We start from the raw sequence: 23,105 nt of genomic DNA, 5'->3' as shown, positions 1-23,105 counted from the left end.
TGGAAGACGTGGGCTTTCCCAAGTTTAAAATAAACCGATTTAATTGCCCATGTGCTGCTGGGCTTTTTGTCCAGCCCATTTTTCCTCTACCAAGAAAACAATAAAAATAAGTGGAAGTATTTGTAATTATTTACTGAAATATCTAAAGAAAGCAAATGAAAATCACATTATTTCTCAGAAAAGTATCCCCAAAACAAGCCCCTCTGCTACATAAATATAAAACCACAACAATGCACCAGAGCCCAACGATTATTTTATTTCAGGAGCTGTTTGGAACATCAGCCTCAAAACTGATCAAACATACAAACAGCAGCATCTGCAGGGCAGTTTTCTAAAGCTTTCCCTTAAAGCAGATATACTTGTCAATGAATAAAAAGGATTTGTAATTAACAGCAATAGATGTCCCATCTGTGTGGGGATGGGAGCCCTCCCAGCAGCAAAGCTGTTTTGTTCGGGTGATCTCATGGTGTTTAATGTGGTGAGCAATGGGAACGTGCTTTTTTGCTGGTTTGTTCCCCAGACTGGGGGGCGCAGGTGCTCGTTAGCATGGGGACATCAAGTGCCCCCCCAGCTAATGCACACCCACCCAGCAGCAAGTGGAAAGCAAAGGGGGGCTCCTCTCGGGCACAGTGCCAGCTGCGCGGGTTCAGGTGTCCGGGAGCACCTCGGTGCCTTCAGCACTGCTTCCTCCGCTGGCACCTGGGGGGTCCTGCAAAACCAGAGGGTGATTGGGCTGGGCTGGGGGCTGCAGGCCCTGTCCCCCCCCACCCCTGCATCCCTGGCAGTAGGGCCAGCACCTGTGCATGGGGCACGTGTAGTTTCCCCACTTCCTTAGGTCCCAGCCTGCCTCCCCAGGAACCATCCTCCTCCTCCTGGTCCTCTCCCCCATCCTCCCTCTGCCCTTGGCTTCGTTCTCTCTCAAGAGTGCCTGGGAGAAGAGAAACCTGGCTGCAAATTAGCAAGGAGGATTTTTCAGTCTGAGACGTGCACTTCCCACTCTGAGCACTGTTATTTCATCACTTGGCTGCCAAACTCCCGGGAATTAATCCTGGCCGGCGCTGACAGTGTTTACATTCAGTGCTGCTCAGATAAACCATATCAGACGGCACAGCAGAAGAGGAGCCGGGTGCGGAAGGAGGGGCTGGCTTCTGCTCAGTGTCAGCCCCACCGGGCGGGATGATTTTTTCCTGCTTTTTTTCCCCCCTGTCAGGGGCTTTGCTCTGAGCAAGGAGCTGCCAAAAACCCCGCACTGGTGAGGGTGGCCATAAGGCGGTTTGTACAGCAAAGCCTGGAGCTCCCAGCTCTTATCTCGGTGCAGATAATGAAGAAAAAGAAGGTATGTGTCCTTCAAGCCAGTGGGAGCCTGCAAGCTCTCTCCCCTGAGGTTTCTTGCCCTGTGCCACCCAGCGCACAAAGGAGGACTTGTCCTCACCGCCAGCTCACATGGGCTGGTTTTTCATAGGTATTTGTGCAGTACAGTTATTGCAGATTCTCTTTTTTAATCTCCCCCTTGCAGATGTATTTCTGGCTGTCCCTCACAGTAATCTCCTGGCTTTCCCCTTGGCTGCCTCTGGGCACTGACTGGACATGGACACACAGTGATGTGCCACCTCTGAGCCCACATCTGCACTGGGCTCATGGAGCTGTAATTCCTCCAGCACATGGCAGGCACAGGACCCCATGGCCAGTGGTGTGGGGTAGAGGGGTTATCCCAGGGCCGGACCATGGGAGACAGGCTGGAAGCACACCCCATGCCATGCCTTAGCTATCAAATATCCCCTCTCCCTTCATTTCCCAGCCTGTAAAACATCACCAGAGCCACCAAGGTGGTTTCCAAGAGCTGGATCTCCACCAGCTCCCTTGGGCGAGGGGTGCCTCCTGGAAAGCAGCATTGCCAGGCTGTGACACTTGGAAACAAGGTGGTTTTAGCCCTCCCTGGGCACAGGGTGGTCAGAGGGTGTCAGCCCATCACCCAGGTGCCTAGGTCAATTTTCCAGTGTGCCGTGAGCCTCAGTCTCCCACCCTGTTCCCTTTTCCACCAGTGCTTGCAGAGCACCGGTGTGGCCACCAGGTCCAGGTCACAGTGCGATCGTCACAGCCACCCTGAAGTGACAGGATCTGTGGGTAAATATTAGTACAAAGTGAAGGGCTGTGTACATATTTTCTCCCTGCAAGGTAATGCTGAAAATCCCAGCTCCTTTTCAAGAAGCCATTGGAAAAACAAGCCCCGTGTTGGCACCCTGTGGCCACCGCTGGTTCTGGCTAGTCTCAGCCCAGTGTGCAAAAGTCTAAGAGCTTCAGGTCCCCACTGCAACCTCCCTACTCCTGAGCTGGCCAGTTCTTTTGCTTGTGGTTTCAAAGCTAATGTTTCCCATCTGGACCATAGCAGCGTGCAGGCTTTGCTGACCATGCGCTTCTGCCTGGAAGTGTATACAGGATGCAGCAGAGACTCTGAGGATGGCTTATTAATCTCATTAACAGCACCAAGTGGTTTTCGCCACAAAAAAAGATGAAGCGGGAGAAGATAGATTGAACTAGGCACTTATTCCCTTCCCCACGTGAGTTGGCCTTTGGTTCCCTTTGGCATGGCCATGGCCAGATTAACTTGATTTGGCTAAGCTTCAGGGGAAGAAATAGGCTCCCCTTGCATGGCTACCCCAGTCCCTGTAGCCTGGGGACCCCGAGTAGCTCACATGCCTGCCCACAGAAGAGCTACTCCACCACGTGCAGGGCTGGAGAACATCATTGCTGCCCTCAGCCCAACAGGAGACATGCCAGTGCCAGGCTCCCCAAGACCCCTGGCAGCCTCTGAGGCCCTAAACTCTGCCCTCCTCCCTCTCAGACCCCACTGAGCGCCCCCCCCCCAGCCTCAGACCAGGGTCCTAAACCTAAGATTGCTCCCCTTAAAATTGCTTGTGGCCAGGCGCTGGTGGTTTCTACCATCCTGGTGGGATAGGCTTTCCCTTCCCTGAAAGCCCGTTCTGACTTGTGCTGATGTACTCTGCATCAGCAGGGGAGCACAATAAAAAGGATTGCTCAGATTTCTTTCCCAAGCTTACACACCACAGAAATGAGGCTTATGGGACCATTACACACATCTGTCTGTCTGCTGTCCACCCGTCCCCTGCCAACAATTTTGGAAAAGCTGGCCAGCATCAGCCAAATCTGACTCTGCCTCCTGCAGCAGAGAGGAGCCTTCATCTCGGATCCTGCCAGGATTCATGTGCCACGGAGGCAAAGTCCCCGGCTGGTCCCATGCAGCAAATCCTCCTGGCATGCATTTTGGGCTGGCCAGGCTGGAGAAGGCAGAAAGAGCTGCTGATTCAGGGAGAGCCCTCAGAGGTTTGCACAACGTACCTGGAAGCCAAGTAAAGAGCCTGGAGGAAGAGCAGACCCTCCCCTTCGCACCTGAGCCTGTAAGTAGAATTCCTCCAGCCACCTCTACCACCCTTGGTGCAGAAGGGCAGTGAAGGGCAGTGAAGGGCACATCTCTTCCTTTGGATGCTGCTTTCCAGCCACGAAGCTCCCTCACTGGTTTCCTCAGAGCAAGCAGGAACCCACAGACCCATCTAGCCATAGGGCAGCCTCCCACATCCCCCCACCTCGCAGCCACCCCACCAGAAAGAAACCAAGAAGAGCTGGAGTGGTTTGATTGATTTATCCACTGAAGATACAAGTTTCAGTTTAATAACACCATTCTGTCCGGTTACAAACATACTAAAAACCTACAAAAAGAAAAACAAGTTACACCCATCGTACACGGAACAGCATGTATAAAACCAGCACAGAAGCACCGAGAAACACACACATGAACAGTATCCGCAGCTGTAACAGGAAAGACACGGAGTTACATCAGACCACGCCGGCTCATGTCGGTGGGTCATGGTGGGACTCATTAAGACATACTAACAATTAGAGACAACTTCAGCTATGGAAAATAATTAGCGTCGCAGTCTGTCAAAGAGGTTGGACCCAGGTGGGTAGTTTTATCCATCCCTTTCTGTAAGTTGGTCCAAGATTAGCTCATGGGTTTCCCTTCCACCCGTCTGTCTGGCGTCGCTGGTGCTGGCCCTGAGCAGCCTGTGCACCAACATCAGCACACTGGGGCAGCTTCCCTCTGGCAAGGGGCAGGGAAGGCTGAGCTCTGGTGCCAGAGTCCAGCCAGCCAAAATCTGGTCCCCACTGAAGTCACTGGGCATGTCTCCAGAGAGCAGGGAGATGCTGGGATCCCCTTTACTGGGGCAAACTGGAGCAAACTGGCAGAGATGCAAGAGGAGTCCCCCTGGAGAACCTGCAGCTTGGCTGCCTTGGGGATTTGTCTCACCATAAGAGAAGATGAGGGTGGTGGCATAAGGTCCTTAAGGACTCCTCGTCCAACCAGCTCTGGTGGCAGTGGGGTGTCCTTCTGGCTGGCTGTGTGCCTATGGAGCTATACCTGCCATGAGCATTGGCTGGAGGGGGACACCAGGTGGATGGGATCTGTGTCCCATCCCAACCCAGAATGTCCCATTCCCTCCAGCGCTGACCTGCCTCTGACCAAACGCAGCGCTGAATGTGGGGTGGGGGGGACACAAGCTGATTGCCATGAGCGGGTGTCCCCCAAGACATCCAGGATGAGGTGCTTGGGGGCGGGGGATGACCCTGCCTGAGGGACACTGAATGCCCCCCCTCACTCGGCACTCATCTGCTGATGGCAGGGGGGACAAAGACTTTCCCACCCAGGTCACACGTCCCCAAGCCCAGTGCTGACACTAACACAGAGAGGCTGGCTGAGCCAGGGGCCAGATCCTGCCCTGGTTGCAGGGGTGGAAGCTGAGACCTGAGCTCAGCTTGCACAGAGGCAGCCGCAATGGCACGGGCATCAGAGAGGAGAAGAGCAAGCAGGAGCAGCCGGCAGCATCCCTGGGGAAGGTGGACGGAGCTGGGGGACATCAAGGTCCCCTCCAGGGCAGAGAACAAACCAGGAGTCCCTAGCTGCCATGCCCTGAGCCCCCAGCTCCCACCTGTGAATTTTGGGAGACCGCATTTACAAGTCGGTCCCTACCTGTCACCACCAAGGAGAGCAAAGCAGAGCCAAAGCACACATGGGCAGCGCCCTTACCTCAGCCCAGGCACGCTGGGAGGGGAAACTTCGAGCCCCAGCGAGCAGGGCCTGGAGGGAAGAGGGGATAAGGGGGTCCCCAGCCAGCTGTGGTGGGTTCCAGGGGGGGCAACAGGTAACAGGGAGCAGCTGTGCAGGTGTCTGTGCCGGAAAGCCATGCTTGGAGCAGGAACCTGGCCTCCCTTTCTGCTCTTTAACATGGTGTTTATCAGCCCTGTCACTCCAGAATGATTTTTTTTTTTTCCTTTTTCTGTTAATTTTCATCTATCTCCAGATGAGAGTTTTCCCTGATTTAAGCAATGCCTCCTCTGCTGCAGGTGGCAAAGAGGGGGCGTTTGCTTTATCTCCATCTCTTCCCCTCGCAAGTTTTGCCCCAGGAGCCCTCCCTGCTTCATTTTACTTCCTGCAGTGCTGGTAAAAATAAATATGTTTTTGTTTGCATATATTCAACTGGCCTGCAAGTTGGCTCATGGGGGGGGGGGCAGTCCTCAAGGGACAGCAGCTGCATGCATCTGGATTTGCTTTAGAAAAATGTGCCTGGAAAAAAACCCAAGCGCAGCACACATGCGTGGGTGCACAAGGTCATGGGTCAGATTTTTCTAGAGATGCAAAAAAAAATAAGAATAAAGAAACCAAGCCCCATTCAAAGGTGAGGGGACACACTTCACTGATGCTCCCCCAAAGCCAAGGCACTCGGGTAGGTTGGGCATGAACGCAGGGACTTTAGAGTCACCCGAAAAATCGCTTCCCTGCTGACCATGACTGATCCAAATTTTGGTTGTGGGAAGGGAGAGGAAGAGTTTGTATTGTGAAACTAAAATTCCCACCTGGAGAATATGAAGCTCAAAGGTTAATGTGTGAACTTTGTTTAAAGATAAAACATCCCTGGTACGAAAACATCCTTGGCCCAGCATCCGCAGAGCATGGGGAGTACATGAACTCATTGAAAATATGCGCTGCTGGCCCCAAGGTTTTGGCAGAAATCAGTGAAGCTGTGCTAATGAGAGTCCTGTGATGCACCCAAAAAAATAAAATCTAACAGTCTTGCTCCGAGCAATTGCTCTCCAGTCTTGTGCTGGCACAAAGTCAACGACTGAACAGGTCTTTTCCCACCTGCACAGGCCTGATGCTGACCCCAGCCAGCAGCTGCCTCTTGAAGGATGTCTCCACCAACCCTGCAAGGGACGAGCGGCTGCTTTGACATTCAGACATGAGCTGGAGGCATCAGCTGCTGGCACCTTCACTGGTGCAGGCTGGTGAGCTGAATTTTGGGTGTGCTGACTCTAAATGACAGCCCACCACATGAGCAAAGCAGTATCACTTGTCACCCTGTGCCCATCCCTTCCTTTTATAAACCCCTTGACCTTGCATGCTGCTGTGCCAAGGACAGCTGTGCCCTCAGCAGGTATTTCCACCCATCCCTCCATGGATGCCCAGGATGTGCCATTGCTCCTGGCCCCATCACTCTTCTCCACCTGTTATATTGTAAGACATAGGGAGGAAAGAACTGCAAGGCTAGAGAGCAGCTGTAATGTCATTAGTGGAGTCCTGGCACTATTTTGGGGACTAACCCTGTCCCAGGGCTGTGCAGGAAAGCAAGGGAGCACTGGGGAATGCAGCCAGGAGGTTGCATCCCTCCCCAAATCCCTCTTTGCCCAGAGCCAGGGCACCAGCACAAACTCCTGGCTGCATCTAACTGAGTCCAGAGGAACAGGAGAAGACATTTCCCCCCAGGTGTACCTCCCCTGCTCTTTGAGCAGCGGTGCCCAAGGTTGCTGCCCAGCCATGGATCATGCCAGCATCTTGGTATGAGTGAGGGAAAGGGCAGGGCTAGGGTCCAGGGGTTTGCCCGTCTATACAGGCTCGCACAGACCCTGAGCAGAAACCTGCTGTTACAGCCAAGAGAGGAAAGGGGAAAACTCCACTGAGAGCTTTTCTGGGAGCAGGCACCTGATGCTGGCCACCCTCCCAGCAGTGCCAGGGCTGGGGGGCAGAGGAGGCCCTTGGCATGGAAGCAAAACACCAGAAACAGGAAAAACCCTATTCCCCAGGGGTGATTAAAAGCACAGATTAATTGGTTGTGGGTGAGCAAAGCAGGAGTTTCTGGCTGGCTGCTCCAGGGGAGGGAGGTCAGCCCCAGGAAAAGTTGCTGCTGCCACCTCCAGCAGTGTCCCTGTGGCATGGGGATGTCCCCAAGGTGGCTGTGGAGACGCCAGCCGGGGACTGTGGGCTCACTGCCTGTCAAGCCAACATCCAGGAGAGGAGCTGGTCTCTCCCAGAAAGCTGCCAGCTCTTCAGGGCAGTAGTGGAATGAGAACCAGAGAAAGTCTCAGAAGGGACACCCCACCCCCACCCCCCGCTCCCACTTCAACAGGTAACATTGCCCTTAATGCTAGGGCTCTAAAAATAAGAGAGACATTTTGGGAAATAACTGGGTGATAGGGATGCCAAAGCTTCCTAGCACATCCGATGTTTCGTCCCCAATCCTTTGCCAACCAGTCCCCAGAGTGTCCTATAAATCCAAGCACATATGTGTAGGAGGCAACAGGGCTGCTCCTCCTCCCTTTTTCATAACCAAAGGCGAAACAGTCAGAAACCAAGCAGACTCACCCACAGAGCTGCAGAAGTCAGTATCAGAGGCAGGATGAGGGCTGCCAGCCCTGCAGCCACATCTCACTTTGGGGGGAGGGGGCCTTTGCCAGGCACCCGCAGGAGCACTGCTGGCCTCCGAGTAGGGACACAGCTCCTGCATGAGCTGATTTTGACCAGGCACTTTATTTGAAGGAACATGGTTTCACAAGAGGGCAGGAATATGCTGTATGTAATAAGTTATTTATTAATTTTAACAGAGCAGGGACCTTTCTTCACACCCAGGAATCCCTCCTGTTATGTCCACTTCATCTTTCCCCCTCCTGATTACAGCCTGAACCCCACTTCTCACCAAGCTGGGCAGAGCCACCCCAGCCCTCTGTCCCTGCATTGCCCTGCTGCTGGCTGCTGGGCAAACAGACCTACACATGCCAGCTCCCAAGGCAATGGCACAGCACGTGCCACGGGTGGGCTCACCAGCTCCTGCCATCTGAACAGGGATCTCACCTATGCACTGTGCTCTGAGCCACGAGGGGAGGCAGCCCAAATCCCTCCTTTCCCACTCCCTCACACTGGAGGAGCACATTTTCCCCTCCACTTTGCTCCTTCCAACCCCAGGAGGGTTTGCAACAGCCAGCCAAGGAGAGGGAGTGTGGATGACGGGAGAGCAAGGGCTGCTGCTGGTCCCTAGTGCAGGGCGATGGACAGCTGAGAGCAGCTCTGGCCACAGCCATCAGCCCTGCCACCCTGCCAGGTGAGTGCAGAAAGTGCGAAGCAAAGCGTTTTTGGTGCCAGCCAGGCAGCTGGTGGTTCCCATAAGAATCGTGCCCCCAAAAGCAAGGAGCCAGGTTTACCCGGGGGCTTTGCATGGAGAGCAAGGGTCACATCAGTGAACAGGGCTGCACATCACTGCTGCACAGCAGTGCTTGTCCAAGGGTCTGTGAGATGGTGCAAGCGAGGTGCAGGATTTGGGAGGTGGTGATGGACAGGCCAGGACAGTAAGATGGAGCCAACAACCAACCAGCACTCTACATCCCCTGCAACTGCTTCACTCTGACCCACCCACACCCTTTGTGCTTCTATTCTTTTGGCTTATTTAGTTTGGTTTTTTTAAACCCCATGGAGATCAAATTGTGACTTGGCAGCTAACAGAGCCGGCCCTACCAGGCTCCCCAGACTGAGCAAAGATCTTGAGAAGAGACCAGAGTGAAGTCCTGGGGTGAGCGAAGCCCTCCCTGCCCCTCGCCTGGCCCCCTGGCCGCTCACAGGGTGGCGGTGGGGTACTGCGCCCAGCCCACCTCCTTGTACGCCGCCGTCACGTGGGTGTAGATGAGGGTCTTCATCTTCGTCCAGGCGCCGTGTGCCTCTGGGGTGAAGTCATTAGCGTATTCTTCAGCAATGACCTCCAGCATGACACCGGTGAGTTTCTGGAGGGAGGCAGACAGCAAAGGGTTAATAACTCTCCAGGGAGAGGCTCACAGCAAATTTAGCTTTTTCCTCCAAAAACAATTTAACCCTGCGGCTGAGTTCTGGAAACAGCCACCCCCTTCAGGACAGACAGAGGTTTGGGAGGTCTGTCAAGACCCCAGGGAATGGGCAGGGCAGGTAACGAGCCTGCCCCAGCAGGGAGGAGGCTGGGGGTGTTGCTTGCAGGGTCAAGCATTTCCCTAATGTGGGTACCTCAAATTTATTCCCTCCTATCATGCTTAATTTCTAAAAGAAGGGACATGTGACCACAGCCACACTGGAGGGGCTGCAGGCAGGGCACAGGCAGGTGAACTTCCCTGGCCTGGGGGAGGCACGTGATGCTGCAGCAGTGGCTCCATTTGGGAATGGTGGGCTGCGTGGGACAGCATGGCAGTGGGACACTGCAGCTGCATCGGGAGCAACCCCATAACCAGCCAGCCAGCCTCCCCCGGGCGAGGACAGGCAGCACCAGCTCGCTGTGGCTCTCTCTCTCCTGCCCTCTTCCTAATTTCTAAAGCACCCCAGCAATTTTTTTTGCTCCCGTCCTTTACCTTGAAGTAGATGGGCTCCACTTTGTGCTTGAGGGCATGGGCCTTGCCCACCAGGGCCAGAACGGAGGAGACCTTTTCGGAGTCATTGAGGTTCTCCACCACAGTATTAATGGCACCCATGACCCGCCGAGCGTGCTTACGCAGTTGCAAGCTCCTCTCCATCTCCAGCGGGTCCTCCATGTGCTTGAACTGGCTGAAGTACTGCTTGGCCGACGGGAAGTTGACAAAAAACCTTCAAAAAAAGAACAGATACAAAATGCCATCAGGAGGGTGAGAGCAGGCTGAGAGGTTAAAGCAAAGTATGGAATGGTGGAGATGCTGGAAAAAGCTCCCCTGCATCTAACACAGTCAGAGCTGGTTTTCTCATTGCATTCCCCAGGAGCTGTGACATTCAGCTGCCTAAAAATCAGCAGGTTAATGCCTTTCTCCACAGCCTTCCCTATCTGCTACAAGGGCATCACAGCTGGATATTAACCTACAAAGCAGAGGCAAGACAGAGTTTCTTGATATCCAGAGACTCCACCCAGGCCTACCAGATGCTGTAGTCATGCCGACATACATCAAACCATCCGGTCCTGTCTCAGAGAGCTGGAGATGAGCACAAAAACCTCTCTTTATCCCAGCCAGCCTCTCCCTGCCCCTCTTCCCCAAGCCCCACAGCAGCTTCCTGGCCCCATGGGCTTTATTCCTATATTGCCACCCAGAGCAACCCCCTTCCCCAACAACACCACCACATCTCACAGATCAGCACCACCAGAATCCCTAGCAAGATCTCAGCCCTGAGCTCACATCACCCTTCACCTATGCCAGGAGCTGTTGTCCCCAGCACAAGGATACCCCAAACACCCAGCCAACCCCTCTGAGAGACTGAGGACTCTCTTGCCTGCAGGATTAAATCAACCCCAATGAAATGCAGCTGAAGCAAATGAAGCTGTGGTTGCAGCTGATGCACTGAGCTCCCCGGGGAGCTGGATGGTGTGGGTGTTTGAAGGGCACAAGAGGACAGGGTGTAGGGGCTGGGACTACTGGTGCCAGCATTGCAGCAGATCACTCTCAGCAGCTGGGGCTGATGCTCGAGTGGTGTTAACCAACCCCTTCCACCTGATTTACACTGGAGAGAACCATAGAGGCATTTGCTCCCCCTTTCACCCAGCTCCCCCTCTCTGACAGGGCTCTCCCTGCCTCCTCCTGGGTGCCCCTTCACCTGAACCAGTGAAGGATGCTCCTGAGGTGGCAGGCAGCTCCCAGGGCTGCCCCCATCACCCTGGGCTCCAGGCATATTGCCTCCTCCCCTCTTCTAGCCTGCCATAACCCCCACCCCAAGCATCATCCCAAGCCATGTGAAGCATCCCACTTCTTCTCCCAAGAATCGCTACCTCACTCCAGGACCAGGTGGGATCCTCTCCCCCACTCACCACTCCACGAATAATCACAATATTGAGGACTAGGCTCGTTTACCACTTCATTATCCTCTTTTTTCCCCCTCTCTTCCTTTCCCTGCTCCCTTGGCTTGCAAGAGCTAGGGGGTATTGCCAAGGAAGTGGTGTGAAGCAGTGCCTGGAGTGCACCACCGCTTCTGTTGCTTCCCTGAGGCATCTGGGATTCATCAGATGGCCCAAAATAGGTTTCGGAGGTGTGAAGAGTAAGTGTAGGAAAGGGTGGGGGAGGAAGGAAGGTGGAAGGGGGAGGCAAGGTGTTACTTTTAAAACCTGGAGGGGACCCACGACAGAACTCTTGTTGTTGTGCAGCCTCCCCCCGGGCAAAGCTCCTCCTGACACGTCTGGTCCCTGTCGGGAGAAATCATTCCCAGGCTTGACTGTCTCCAGCTCCTGTCAGCACAGAGATGCTCAGTCCGTACCTTCAGCTTGAGCTGTCAGAGACGGCTACTGGTCCCCCTGGCTGGGGCCATACATACAACACTGTTCCCAGGTTTCAAGACTCCTGCCCTGAGCATTTCTCCGCAGAAGGAAAAAATTCTTCTTCGTTTCAATGGGACCGTTTTTTACATCTGGCCCCAGCATACTTCTCCTGCCATCCTGCCCCTCCCCACCTCTGCGCAAGCTGCTGCGGCCCCTGAGCCTGCAGCTCCAGCCAGCCCTCCAGCTATAGACAGTGAACACACTGCCGAGGTCGAGGTCGGACCTAAGAGTTTTGCCATCCCTGCTAGTGGATCTTTTCCCCCTCACCCTCCAGCTCTGGCAGACATTCCCCTCAGGCACTGGGAGCAGGGGTTGCAGCTGGAAGTGGGACTTGCTGCCCACAGACTACCCCAGTTTAGAGGATGGAGGCTGCCAGCCGGTCAATGCATGCCCAAGCCTCTGAATCCCAAACCATCAGGCATTCCCTAGAAAGCCCTATTTGATCTCAGCTCAAGGGCATGATGATGTGAAGACCCAGGGAACAAGCTGAGAAAAAATCCTGGTCTGGGCTAGCCTTTTTCAGCAGAAGAGTACAGCAAGGTAGGGGGCTGACCCCTGCATTGCCAGGAACCACAGCATCCGCCTGCCAAGAGACCCACCAAAAAGAGCCACCAGGCTCTTTTAAATTTTTAAACCCCAAAAATTCCCCAACCTGCACAAGGTCAGGTGACAGAAGGATCCAAATATTTAGTTCCTAACCTTCCCCACCTTTGCAGACCCTCAAGGTGACACCCCTGGGGGAGCTGAGCCCAGCAGTTTTCCCAAGGGACCTGCAGGAAGGATGGCGGTGATGCTGGTGGTATGTAAAACCAACAACCCCCCAGCTCACATGCTATCTGCTCACTTTCAGCGATGGAGAAGTGAAACAGGGGAGCCCAAACCAGCTTCAAGTTGAAAAGCAAATTCATGGCCGGCCAGAGACCCGCAGGCACCTCTCCTCGGCCAGCACCTCTACAGGGGTGGGGAGAGGCAGGCGCCTGCAGCAAGAACTTCTGGCCTAGAGCAAATATTTGAGTTGTCGAACCAAGAAGAAGAGGGAAGGAGGCTCGCTTAGTGGTAGTTGTTAATAAACAGAGAAGATTAATTTAACACAAAGTTTAAATATAACCAGAGGAAGGGGAGGGGGGGGGAAGGAAGAAATAAAATAACTCAAACAATAGTGAATTAGAAGAGGTGTCAGCTGGGGTTTTTCCATCTACAGAACATATTTCCAGAGTTCAAACATCTCAGGCTCTGGAATTTTGTTCGGTTGTTGTGTGTGTTTTGGGCTCTTTTTCTTCATCGGAGTTATTAAAAAGACTATATTTACCATTGCATATCACACAAAATGATGATTGATAGAAACCAGATGCCTGCATACCAATCTCATTAAATTTCTTTTTAAGTGTTTCCATTCTGCACCCGCTAATTTGTACTCTGTGAGCTACATCTGGACCCAACGGACAGGATGTCAGGATTGCTTTTCCTCTCTTTTGTCCTTTTAACAACTTTAAGGACACAACCATTCCCAGCAGCAGAGCCTGTTTTCTGTTCAGGAGAGATGCCACTTCTCCTCCAGTCTCTCTCCCTCTTCCCAGACCCTGCAGAGCAAACCCTGCATGGAGGAAATCGCCAAGCCCAGCCATCTTCCTTCCCCAGCTGGAAAGAGAACACCTGGGTGCTGCTGGCTTGGTCCCCCTGAGCACTGAAACCCTTGATGCTTCACTTACCCCGTTTGCAAACTGCAGGACGAATGCTAGGGAGCTTTCAAAGCTGTCGGGAGGCTTCAGCTGAGCCCCCAGCCAGCACTCGTAGACTTTTTGCTAGATTTTCCTACCAATGCTTTCACCTCACCTCATCCTCCCTACGTGGGAGAAACTCTCTCTAACACAGCCTGGAGCCTCTCTGCATCCCTTTTCAAACTTCTGCTTCCTTTCTGCTCTGGTGTCTACAAAGCAGCTGATAATGGGTAGGTAGGTGGTGTGTGATGCTGCTGTTTATTTTGCTGAGTGCTGTCTCACCGCTGCCTGCACCTTCCCCCTGCTCCTCCCAGCCACCTGTAGTCTACCATCCTATTTTCAGGCTGGGGCAAGGGTGCTGCCTGTGGTTACAGCTCCCAGCCCAAGGTGAGAACAGGCCCAGCCATGTCAATGCCACTACTCAGCAAGACAGAAAAAGGCAGATCTAATTGGAGTAGGAAGAGGATGGTGCCTGCTCACTCCTGCAGCATAGCTCTGCCCATGTCCTGTCTCTGAGGGCTCATGGACCGGTGGAGATGGTGGTGGGAAGTATCTCCAGCTCTGGCAAGGGAGAGCTGGATGGAAAAGGGTCAAGCTCCCAGTCCACCCACATTTAACTGATACTAAATTCGACTTCTGCAGCTGAGGGAGAAGAGGTATAGCTGGCCTTCCTCCAGGTGAAGCCCATGTCCTGCTGCGAAGCCTCCAGAGCAGCCTCCAGCACAATGCTGAGCCATCCTTGGAGGCCGTCATGTCCCGGGCACTGCAGAGCCCCAGGGCAGAGGGACTGGGACACCCCAGTGAGGCTGGGAGAGGACCCAGCAGCAAAGATGCAGACAAATACATGTGGGCATGTCCTGCTCGCTTGCATGTGCATGGCTCACGCCTCCAGGTCCTCCTTGCTGTTGTCTTCCCCTACCACGTGTGTGGATTCAGCCCAGAGCCTCTTGGCTGCAGAGATGAAACTTCAGGCTGAGGTAAGGACAGCTTTCATCAGATAAATGAATTAACAGTGCTAAAGGGGCTTTCCCACATGGCTTCCATTTCCTATGGTTCTTGCAGTCCCCTTTTCTTAGTGCCTTCATCCACATCACCATCAGGCCCTCCTCATTTGTGTCCCTGCGCCTCTCCGCTGCCAAGCTGCTGTCCCTGCCTGCGTCCTTGCCTGCTGGGTGCAAGCAGCACGCAGGGGTGGCTGGTCAGCCCCCTCCACCCTGCCACCAGCATTCCCCCCGCACCAAGCACCCTTCCTACAGCTCTGCCAAGCAGGGCCAGCATGGCTAGCAGGAACTGTAGGTGTTTGGAAACAACGCTAAAATGTGACTCTTGTTGCCAAGGCAGATGCAGGGTGAGGATGGAGTTTGCAGGGACAGCAGAGGGGTTTGGATGTAGAAGACAAACCCCAGCTGGGTGGGGAAGGGGTAATCCAGATTCACAAGGATGTGCTTCCTGTGCCGGGACCCACCATCCACCCAGCAAAACTGGGAATCCAATTTTTGCTGGTGCCCACCACCACTGTCCCATCCAATGCTCCCATGCCGATTCCCAGCAGCCCCAGTTTGGCGTTACCAGCTGCTCTGCCGGCCGCTTCCCCTGGCACTGTGCTCCGGCAGGACTGCCAGCCAGCCGGCACTCTCCATTCCACAGCCATGCCCAGTGCCAGCCTGGCGAGGGCTGTCCTGACATTTCTCTGACTTTAATAAGTGCTGAAACTCCGCAGACGGGCGCTCGCCAGGCTGCGTGCAGAGGTACAGCCCCGCTCCACTGCAGCAGCATCATTAATAGCGCCAGTTAGCAGAGCAGAAACTTGGCCCTTGCCTCCTGCTCTGGGGGAGGGATTTTCAGGGCTGGTACCAACACATCCAGCATGTCCTCGGCCATAGCCAGGGAAATTAGCCATGGAAACTGTTTGACCCCCTCTGCCTTTGCTTCTCTTGGCCTCCTGGCCACCTCTTGACCCCTCACGGCTCTTGAAAGATCCTACTCAACACCCCTAGCCTCGTGCAGCTCACAGGTGATGCAAAAGCAGCCCTGGGACAGGGGATGTGGGAGAGGCTCTTCTCGGCTCACCCTGAGAGCTGCTGGCAGCCCCGAAGCCGCAGCTGGTGCGGGATGTGCCGCAGGGATCCCCGTGCAGCCACCTTGGCCGTGAAGCGTTGAAAGGGCCGGTTCCAGGTGCTGCGATCAGAGAGACAACACAGCCCTACAAACAGGGGCTGTTTCTAGACAAAACCCACACTTGCCCCCTTCACCACCCGGGAGGGAGCCGTGGTTTTGGAAAATGCTCCTTGTGCGTGTCCTTGCCAGCAGAGCAGTGTCCTGCTGCTCTCGGGCTCTCCTTGTTGCCCAGCAAGCATCTCTCCAGCTGGACCACAGCGATTTGCAAGTGTGTGGCAAGCTGTGGGACAGGGGGACAGGGACATTGCCACACAGAAGGCCAGTCTTTTCACTGGGCCCTTTCAAAGTGAGATATTGCAGCAGGAGGATCTCTCTGAGCTGCTTTGCTCGGAAATTTGCCCTCCGGCAGCCAAGAATGGACCCCTTCCCTATGGACCCCTCCACAAAGCAAATGCTGGCTTTGGGAGTAGCTGCAAAATCATTTATTTAAATGCCATTTTTGGGTGGATTCAACCCATTATTTTGGATTCAGCTGGGGAAAAAAGGGGGTTTCTGCGTTGCCAGACTCCTGCTCAGGCTTTTTGCTATTTTAACCTAAAACTTACAATATCTGGCATCCAGGGAGTGCTTTTATATTTCAAAGTTCTTTGCAAACTGTCTGAATCCAGGTGTATTAGCTCAGACTAAGGAGCTGTTGAAATCTGCGGGCCTGATTCTACTTTGGCAATCCCTTTGCTTCCCCTCCTACACCTCCTGAGAGGGAAAGAGCACATCAGGAGTGATGGCAAAGGTAACAAATTTGGAAATTTGGAAAACTACTGGAGCTGGAGTGGAGCTGGAGGGAACAATGGTGAAGAAATGCTGTGGATGTGGCACAGCCTGTGGTGGATGTGGCAGGTTGCGTTGCCTGAGCTTGGCACAGAATTAACATTTGGTGCAGATTTGCCCTGGAGCTAATAGAAACTGTCCCTGGGTTTTATCGTCTGATGAGATCCGCAAATTTTTGTGGTCCCACATCTGTGACCACAGTACGTGTGTGTGGGTGTGGGAGCGAATACGTTTGAAGATCAGGACAGACTGTGGGTTTAGCCCTGCCGTCCTGGACTTGGTCAGGGTCTGCAAAGGAGTGAGGGTCCCGAGCCCCCACTGACGCTCAGCCCTGTTTGCCTGAGTGCCCTCAGCCCCTGCATGCCACGAAGGGTGGGCAACAGGAGGGCTGAGCCAGCCGGGTGCTGGCACCCCCCAGCACAGTCTCAGAACGTGGGGTATGGGCAATAAGCCATTGCAAGGGCATTAGAGAAAGGGAGGTGCTTGGGGAGCAACAGCCACGCACTCAAAGGGCTCCTGTGCCGCACACGAGGGCTAATGCAGATGCTGGAGGCTGCCCTACTCCCCTCGCACACCTGGGCTCCCTGCTCTGAACTCTCTAGTGAGGGATGTTTTTCAAAAAGGACCGATTCCTAAATTACAGATGGGGAAACTGAGGCACAGCAATGAGCCGGGGGGCATGGAGAGGGTAGGGTTGAGCTGCAGCCCAGGGCTCCTAGCCGTGATGGCCGGTGTGCCTACTTGGGAGAAACTCAGTCAATATGCATGGCCCCAGACAGGTCGAGGCTCCAGCTGCAGCTCCAGCAAGGGTTAAGGCTGCGAGATGGCGCCTGCAGAGGCCCCTGAGCTCCAGAGGAGGAAGATGAGTGTGGAGAGGAGATTGTGCTTCCTCCGGTTCGAGGCTCCCCCACCGAGGAAACTGTCAATTAGTGACATAGCTTTAACCACACAGCGCAGATTCCCATGATCTGGTGGCTGCTCAGCCAGCAGTCCCCATTATTCATGTTTATGTCCCCTGGGATGCCAGAGACCCTGTGAGATCAGGACCCCACTGTGCTGCTGGCAGGACTGCAGGGCTTTGCTATGGCTTCAAACGCTTCCCCATGAAGGCTGGAAACCTGATGGCTAGCTCTGTGCCTCAGTTTCCCCATCAGCAAAGCATGGAAAGGCTGGGGGTGGAGGAGGAGGTTGTTGAGCAGGGGCTGAAGGAGGAGCAGAGTGAGCCAGGCTGGGCTCCTGGGGGACGCTGGCACTGCAGCCCTCCTTATCGCTGCCTTTTGGGTGCGCATCACTGCCTCCCTGCCTTTGCCCTTGGGGCACAGGATCAGGCCTCAGATTCATGTCGACCTCCTATGTTCAGAGGTGCTGCAAACCCCCAGACCTTCCCACGCAGGAAAAAAAAACATTCCCTGCCTTCAATGGCTCTGAAGGGATGGAGAGGGGACAGAGCAGGAAAGCGTGGAGATACCCTCTGCCACTGGACACAGGCAACAACCTGGTCACAACCCTGACAACAGAAATGTGGGTACTAATAGATTTGCCTGCTTTTACTGCCCTGCACATGGGAGTTGCACCAAAGGGGGGCCTGCAGCCGTGCATCCCCCTTCCCCCTCCCTGGCCACCCTTGTGCCCATCCCTTTCTGCCTCAGTTTCCATCAGAAGGTGATGAGCCATGTACAGGTGAAGCACGGAGGCTGGCTGGGGCAGCTCTCAGCCCCCAGCACATGGCATGTGATGCACCCAGAGCATGCCAGGCAGGTCAGCTCACACCGCACCAGTGGCTGCCCACTGTCCCCTCCCCAGCCCCAACCTCTGGAGCTGCTGAATCATGTCTTGGGAAGCGGCTGCCGCCTGCCCGCGCCACCCGGGCTCCCGGCGGCCTCCACGCATGACCCACTTCTCCCAGCGGCTGATGGCAGCTGGGAAACACAGCTGGGAAAGCAGTGGCTACCGGTGCTCCCAAGCCCAGCCAGGGCTGCCCTGCTTTCACCAGGCACACGCTTCCCCAGGCGAGCTCAGGTTTTGCTCATCGGAGCTGGTGGGGGGAGCGGGGCTCAGGGCAGCAGCACGAAGCCCTCTTTGGGGATGGGGTTTGCTGCCGAAGGAGCAGCTCAGCCACCGGAGCCATGGCACGGGGAGGCAGGCAGGTGCGCTGCTCCAGCCAGTGCTGCTGGAGGGGACGGTAGCTCTCCCAAACGACACCACATCATCAGGGACATGCACTGAAAGTCCAGACCTCACTTTAGGCATCCCAGGGAAGCTCTGGCTGAGGGAGCAGGCGGTGGGGTTTATCTGGGATGTGCCATGGCACATGCAATGGCCAAGCATGGAAAGGTTCCAAAGGAGCAAGTGTTCATCCTGGGAGCAGCTCAGTCCTGCCCTGTTGGCACAGCAGGGGGAAACCCCTCACCACGGCACCACAACTCACCCTGGAAAAATTAAAAAACTGCACCAGAAACTTCTACTGGGAAAGTTTGAGTCAGGATCAGAGCTCAGCCACATGGTCCCCGCTGCCACACCTTGCTGCCCCCATCCCTAGCCGTGCTCTGGGCCCCATGACTGCACACAGGGAGACACCAAAAGCAATGAGCTACCCTGGGTGAACCCCCCCTGGCATTGCCATGAGTCCCTTGGCACCAGCCGCGAGCACCCAGCCACCCACCCTGTGCTTGCGGGCAGGGGAGCACCCAGCTGTGCGGACGGATGGGGCCACGGCATGACCTGAGTGCTGGGCAAGGAGCTGGCCGTGCACAGCTGCTAGCCAAGCCCCATGCTGAAGCTTATGGGAAAAAGGGGAATTTTACATCGCCCAGACCTCTGCCATGTGTGGGCTTTGAACCCAGCCCAGGTGGGTTTGGTATCCCCAGCCGTGGGGCTGTTGCACCCCCTGACCACCCTAGTCAGCTGGATGGAACAGGGGGCCGTGGGGGAACGGGCTTAGTCACCAGCTGGCTCTGAGAGGAGGTGGAGAGGGGACTCAAAGTCATTTTGGATTCTCCGCGGAGGGGTCTTGTTAGGAAAATCCCATTGCAGTGCTGGCAGGGAGCCTGGAGGGGAGCCAGCTCTGCTCACCTCCGGGGAGCCTCTGCTCTCTGCAGATCCCGTGGGCTGGAGGCATTAGCTCTCAGCCTCTTGGAAAACTTTTGGTTGTTATGAATAAGCCCTGCATTCATCCGAGGGATTCTCCAAGCACCCGCAGTACCCTGCTGCAGGAGCAAAATGGGAAGGACACAATCCAGCCTCCTGTCTGCTGGCTGGGCTGGCTGTGGTTGGGTCCAGGCAGGAGCCTGGCCAAGGGGGGTTCCTGCGTTGCTGTTCCCTGGGATGGGTGGTGGGAGCTCTGTCTCTCTGGAAAGCATCTTTGCTGTTTGCCAACAGGTCAGCGCAGGCATGTCGCCTGCCCCTCTCCTCCCACTGCCCGTCAGCCTCTTCCCTCTTAAATAAGGGAAACAGCTTCTTGGTGCTGCACCCCAGTGATACCCCAAACTCCTGGCGTCTGTGGGATCCCGTGGGATTCCCACTCGGTGCTTTACCAGGGTACTCGGACAAGGGTTGCACCCCCAGACAATGCAAGAAACCCCAAAACCCCACCTGCCTGCTCCTCACCTCAACAGCATCTCCCCTGTTTTGGTTTCAGGTGCAGACACGGGGCTTGTGAGCTGCCCGTCCCTGCTGCACAGCCCCACACCGTCGGGTGATACTCTGCACCCTGCTCCTGGGGCGGCTGGGTCCCTGCCCCCGCTGCCACCCTCTCCCACTTGTGCCCCCCACATCGCCCTTCCACCGCCAACTTCAGTGCTCTCCTTCCTGCCGACGCTGCCGCCGAAGGGACAGATGGTGCCCTCGGAGACACACCTGCTTGGGTTTTATCTTGGCTCCCAACTTGCATTATTTCACCCGCCAGCCTGCTACGTACTGATGCCATCCACACACAGCTAACTGGGGGTGTGTGTGTAAAAAAAAATACCCCCAAACCACCCAAGCCCAGCACCACTCTCCCCCAAAGCTGCCCCCCCCAGCTCTGTCCACGGGCTAAGGTGACCTTTGCAATGGAAGCAGCTTCCCTCAAAGTCCCCAGCAAGGCTCCCCCCGCTCCCCCCCCCCCCCCCCACACACACACCCGGCTCAAAGGTGTGGAAATCAGAGGAGTGCTGTGAAACCCTCACTGCTCCCAGCCAGCAAATACACCCAGCCAGCTCCCCACTCACTGTCATTCATTTCAGTTCAGTTATATATATTCTGCCTCTTTCTCAGCTATAAAGAGATTTAGTTGGATTTGCTGCTTCCTTTTTTCGTTTGTTTTTTAAATACCTGATGAGTATGGAGACCCCAATGTCCTCGCAGTTTGCATATACTCTGCTCCATGTCTCTTGAATAACCTTTTTCTCTGCGTCTGAAATCTCTTCACTTCTTTCCCATCTTTCAATCTCCATTTCTCCCTGGACTTTCTCCATGGAAAACAGCCGGCACGATCCTCCAGGAAGCCAGGAGGAGATAAAGAGAGATGTGTGTGAGCGGGTATATCCTGCGAGAAGAGACAAGGTGTTTGCTCAGTGGCCGTGCGGGTGCTGGCGGCTCTGCCGACGTGTGGATGTATATTTGTGTGTGTGTGAGCGCGGCTGCCTGTCAGTGTGTTTATATATGTAATTTAAAAAATATCCCGGAGGTATGATGCATGCGATTAGATTTCAGATCTCCTAGTACTGTCCATGGCTGTAGTTAGCTTCAGCTCAGCTCGGATCTGTGTGGCTGACTGATAGGGAACTGCCTAAAAGTAAAATATTCAAAGGCATTGCAAGACCAGCCTCTTTACCAACGTGTGAACGTGAGCTCACTTTCTCCCTCTCTCCTCCTCTCTCCCACTCCTCCCTCCTTCTCTTTTTTTTTCCCCCTGAATGGGAGGGATGAGGGAGATGTTCTGGGCAACATCAGGACAGAGTTGGGCGGGGGGAAGGTAGGGCTCGAAGTTTTGGGGTTTTTTTCAGCCCTTGCAAACAGCTCAGAGGAAATTCAGAATCCAAAGTGCCGAGCTGAAGTTATCCCAACCACTGGCTGCGCTGAGCTCTGCCTTGGCTCTCCCCCTTGTGCTCCCTTGTTTTGTAGGTGGTTGTGTTTTGAAGGACAGACCCAGACCGTCGCTTGCCTCTGAATTTTGGGCTGCATGGAGAGTCGGGGTGATAGGGGAGCACGAGGGACCCCCACCCGCGAGCATCTCTCTGCCATGCAGGAGAGATCATGGTCTTTCCCACGGGGACTTTTTAATTTGCTCTCGTGGCAGGACCCAATCGTACAGGGATCCAGAGTTAAGGCACTCATGAAATGAATAAATTATTGTTGTTCTGTGATTGCATAGCTCCTGGTAGCATCTTGGCAGGGACAAGGAGCGCGGGAACACCTCCACACCAGCCTTCTCACTGCCTTTGTGTGTGTGCTTTTGGGCTGTTTTTTTACCCAAATGCCATTTCCAGCTCCCTGACAATCTGGCATATTAAACCCGCAGCACAGTCCATTTGCACAGAGAGGAGGAAAATACTACAGAGGCATGTAATAACCGACAATCCCCCAGAGGGGGATCAGAGACAAGAGAAGCAGCCTGGTGTGCACAGCCACCTCCCCCACCCGCTGCGCACCCTGGCAGGGCAGGCAGGCAGACGGACAGACAGGCTGAGGATGCCGCTCCGACACCCGGGCAGGCTGGGGCTGGGGAGGTGGCTGAGCCCATTTGCGGGCTGAGGCTTTGTTATTGCAGATCTGTCGAGGCTTTTTGCTGTATTTCTCCTCCAAACCAGCCTCGGCCACCTCCCGTTTACAGCAGCCAGACCAGCAATGTCTACAGATTTGCTTTTGTGAATCTAAGGAGCGCTGGTGGAGAAGATGCTGCTGCCCACAGGTCCCCCACTGTGGGTCCCCCGCTGAATTTCTGTGGGGACAGACCAGGACCCCCACACATCTGTGAACCCCACGGCTCAGGGGCACAAAGCTCAACTCACCTGGAAGCTGCCAAACCCACCAGTGCAGAAACAGCAGTGTGGCCAACCCTACCTGGCCAGAGGTTGGGCTCATTCAGGTCCACGATAACATGACCCCTGGCTTCCAAACCATTGGATTTTCACCAGCCAGCTTAATGTTTATATTTGCTTTCCATCCTTTAGCCACTGGGATTAGCATCCATGAGCCTGAGCTCAAACGTTAACTACAATGTGCCTAGGTGGCCACCATGCAGCAGAGAAACCCCTCTGGACCCAGGATGGCATGGCCAAGCTTATCACCCTCCCTTAAAAATGCAGGGGCAGACGTGCTCTGCTTAGACCCAGCCTAAACCAAAGCAAAACCGCAATGCAGCACTAGCGCTTTCAAAAGGGAAAAAACTCAATTTCTGATAAATATGAACACTCGGGCAAAAATCTAAGTGGAGCATTAGTTAAGTTATTACTTGCTGTGTGTTTAAGGAAAAGGACTCCAAAGTTGTTGGACCTTGTGGCTGGGTCGGTACTGGGCTTGCAGCCTGGTGCCTGGTACATGGTGAGCCTGGCTGCAGCGGGCGCTTCGCCTCGCTCCCTGGCACCAGGAAGCAAAGGGTCTTGGCTCAAGAGTCTCCATTTGGAAATACTAGAATATTAGAAAATATTAGAGAAGTAAGTGAGAAATACCCCAGCCTTTTCAAGGTTTCTGCCTCCCTCTTTGGGGGCATCACATCTGGCCCTGGCAGGAACCCAGCCCCATTCCCACATACCATCCTGCTCCACAACCAGGATACAGTGACTAAAGCAACAGCGATGCTCTGCTGCCTCAAAATCCCAAACAAACCCCAATG

General features: G+C 54.7%; 1 protein-coding gene across 3 annotated transcripts; it reads right to left on the bottom strand.

Moving 5' to 3' along the window:
• Positions 1 to 233: 233 nt before the first annotated feature.
• CYGB (cytoglobin) lies at positions 234 to 22,386 on the bottom strand. Of its 3 annotated transcripts, none has more exons than XR_008825609.1 (5): positions 22,282 to 22,385; positions 20,603 to 20,816; positions 9,709 to 9,940; positions 7,712 to 9,117; positions 234 to 709 (listed from the first exon to the last, which is right to left on the bottom strand). XR_008825609.1 is itself a non-coding variant. In XM_056360316.1 (5 exons), the coding sequence occupies exons 1-5, from the start codon at positions 22,352 to 22,354 to the stop codon at positions 647 to 649; spliced, it is 711 nt and encodes a 236-aa protein (XP_056216291.1). In that variant the 5' UTR covers positions 22,355 to 22,386; the 3' UTR covers positions 234 to 646. The 3 variants fall into 3 exon arrangements, 2 of the variants coding, with proteins under 2 accessions (XP_056216291.1, XP_056216301.1); XM_056360316.1 differs by having other exon boundaries at positions 8,989 to 9,117; positions 22,282 to 22,386; XM_056360326.1 differs by lacking the exon at positions 234 to 709 and having other exon boundaries at positions 3,640 to 9,117.
• Positions 22,387 to 23,105: the final 719 nt, after the last annotated feature.

This window comes from Falco biarmicus, chromosome 1, assembly GCF_023638135.1.
Source record: "Falco biarmicus isolate bFalBia1 chromosome 1, bFalBia1.pri, whole genome shotgun sequence".
NCBI lineage: Eukaryota > Metazoa > Chordata > Aves > Falconiformes > Falconidae > Falco > Falco biarmicus.
The sequence above is the reverse complement of the archived record's forward strand: the minus strand, read 5'-3'. Positions and strand labels throughout refer to the sequence as shown.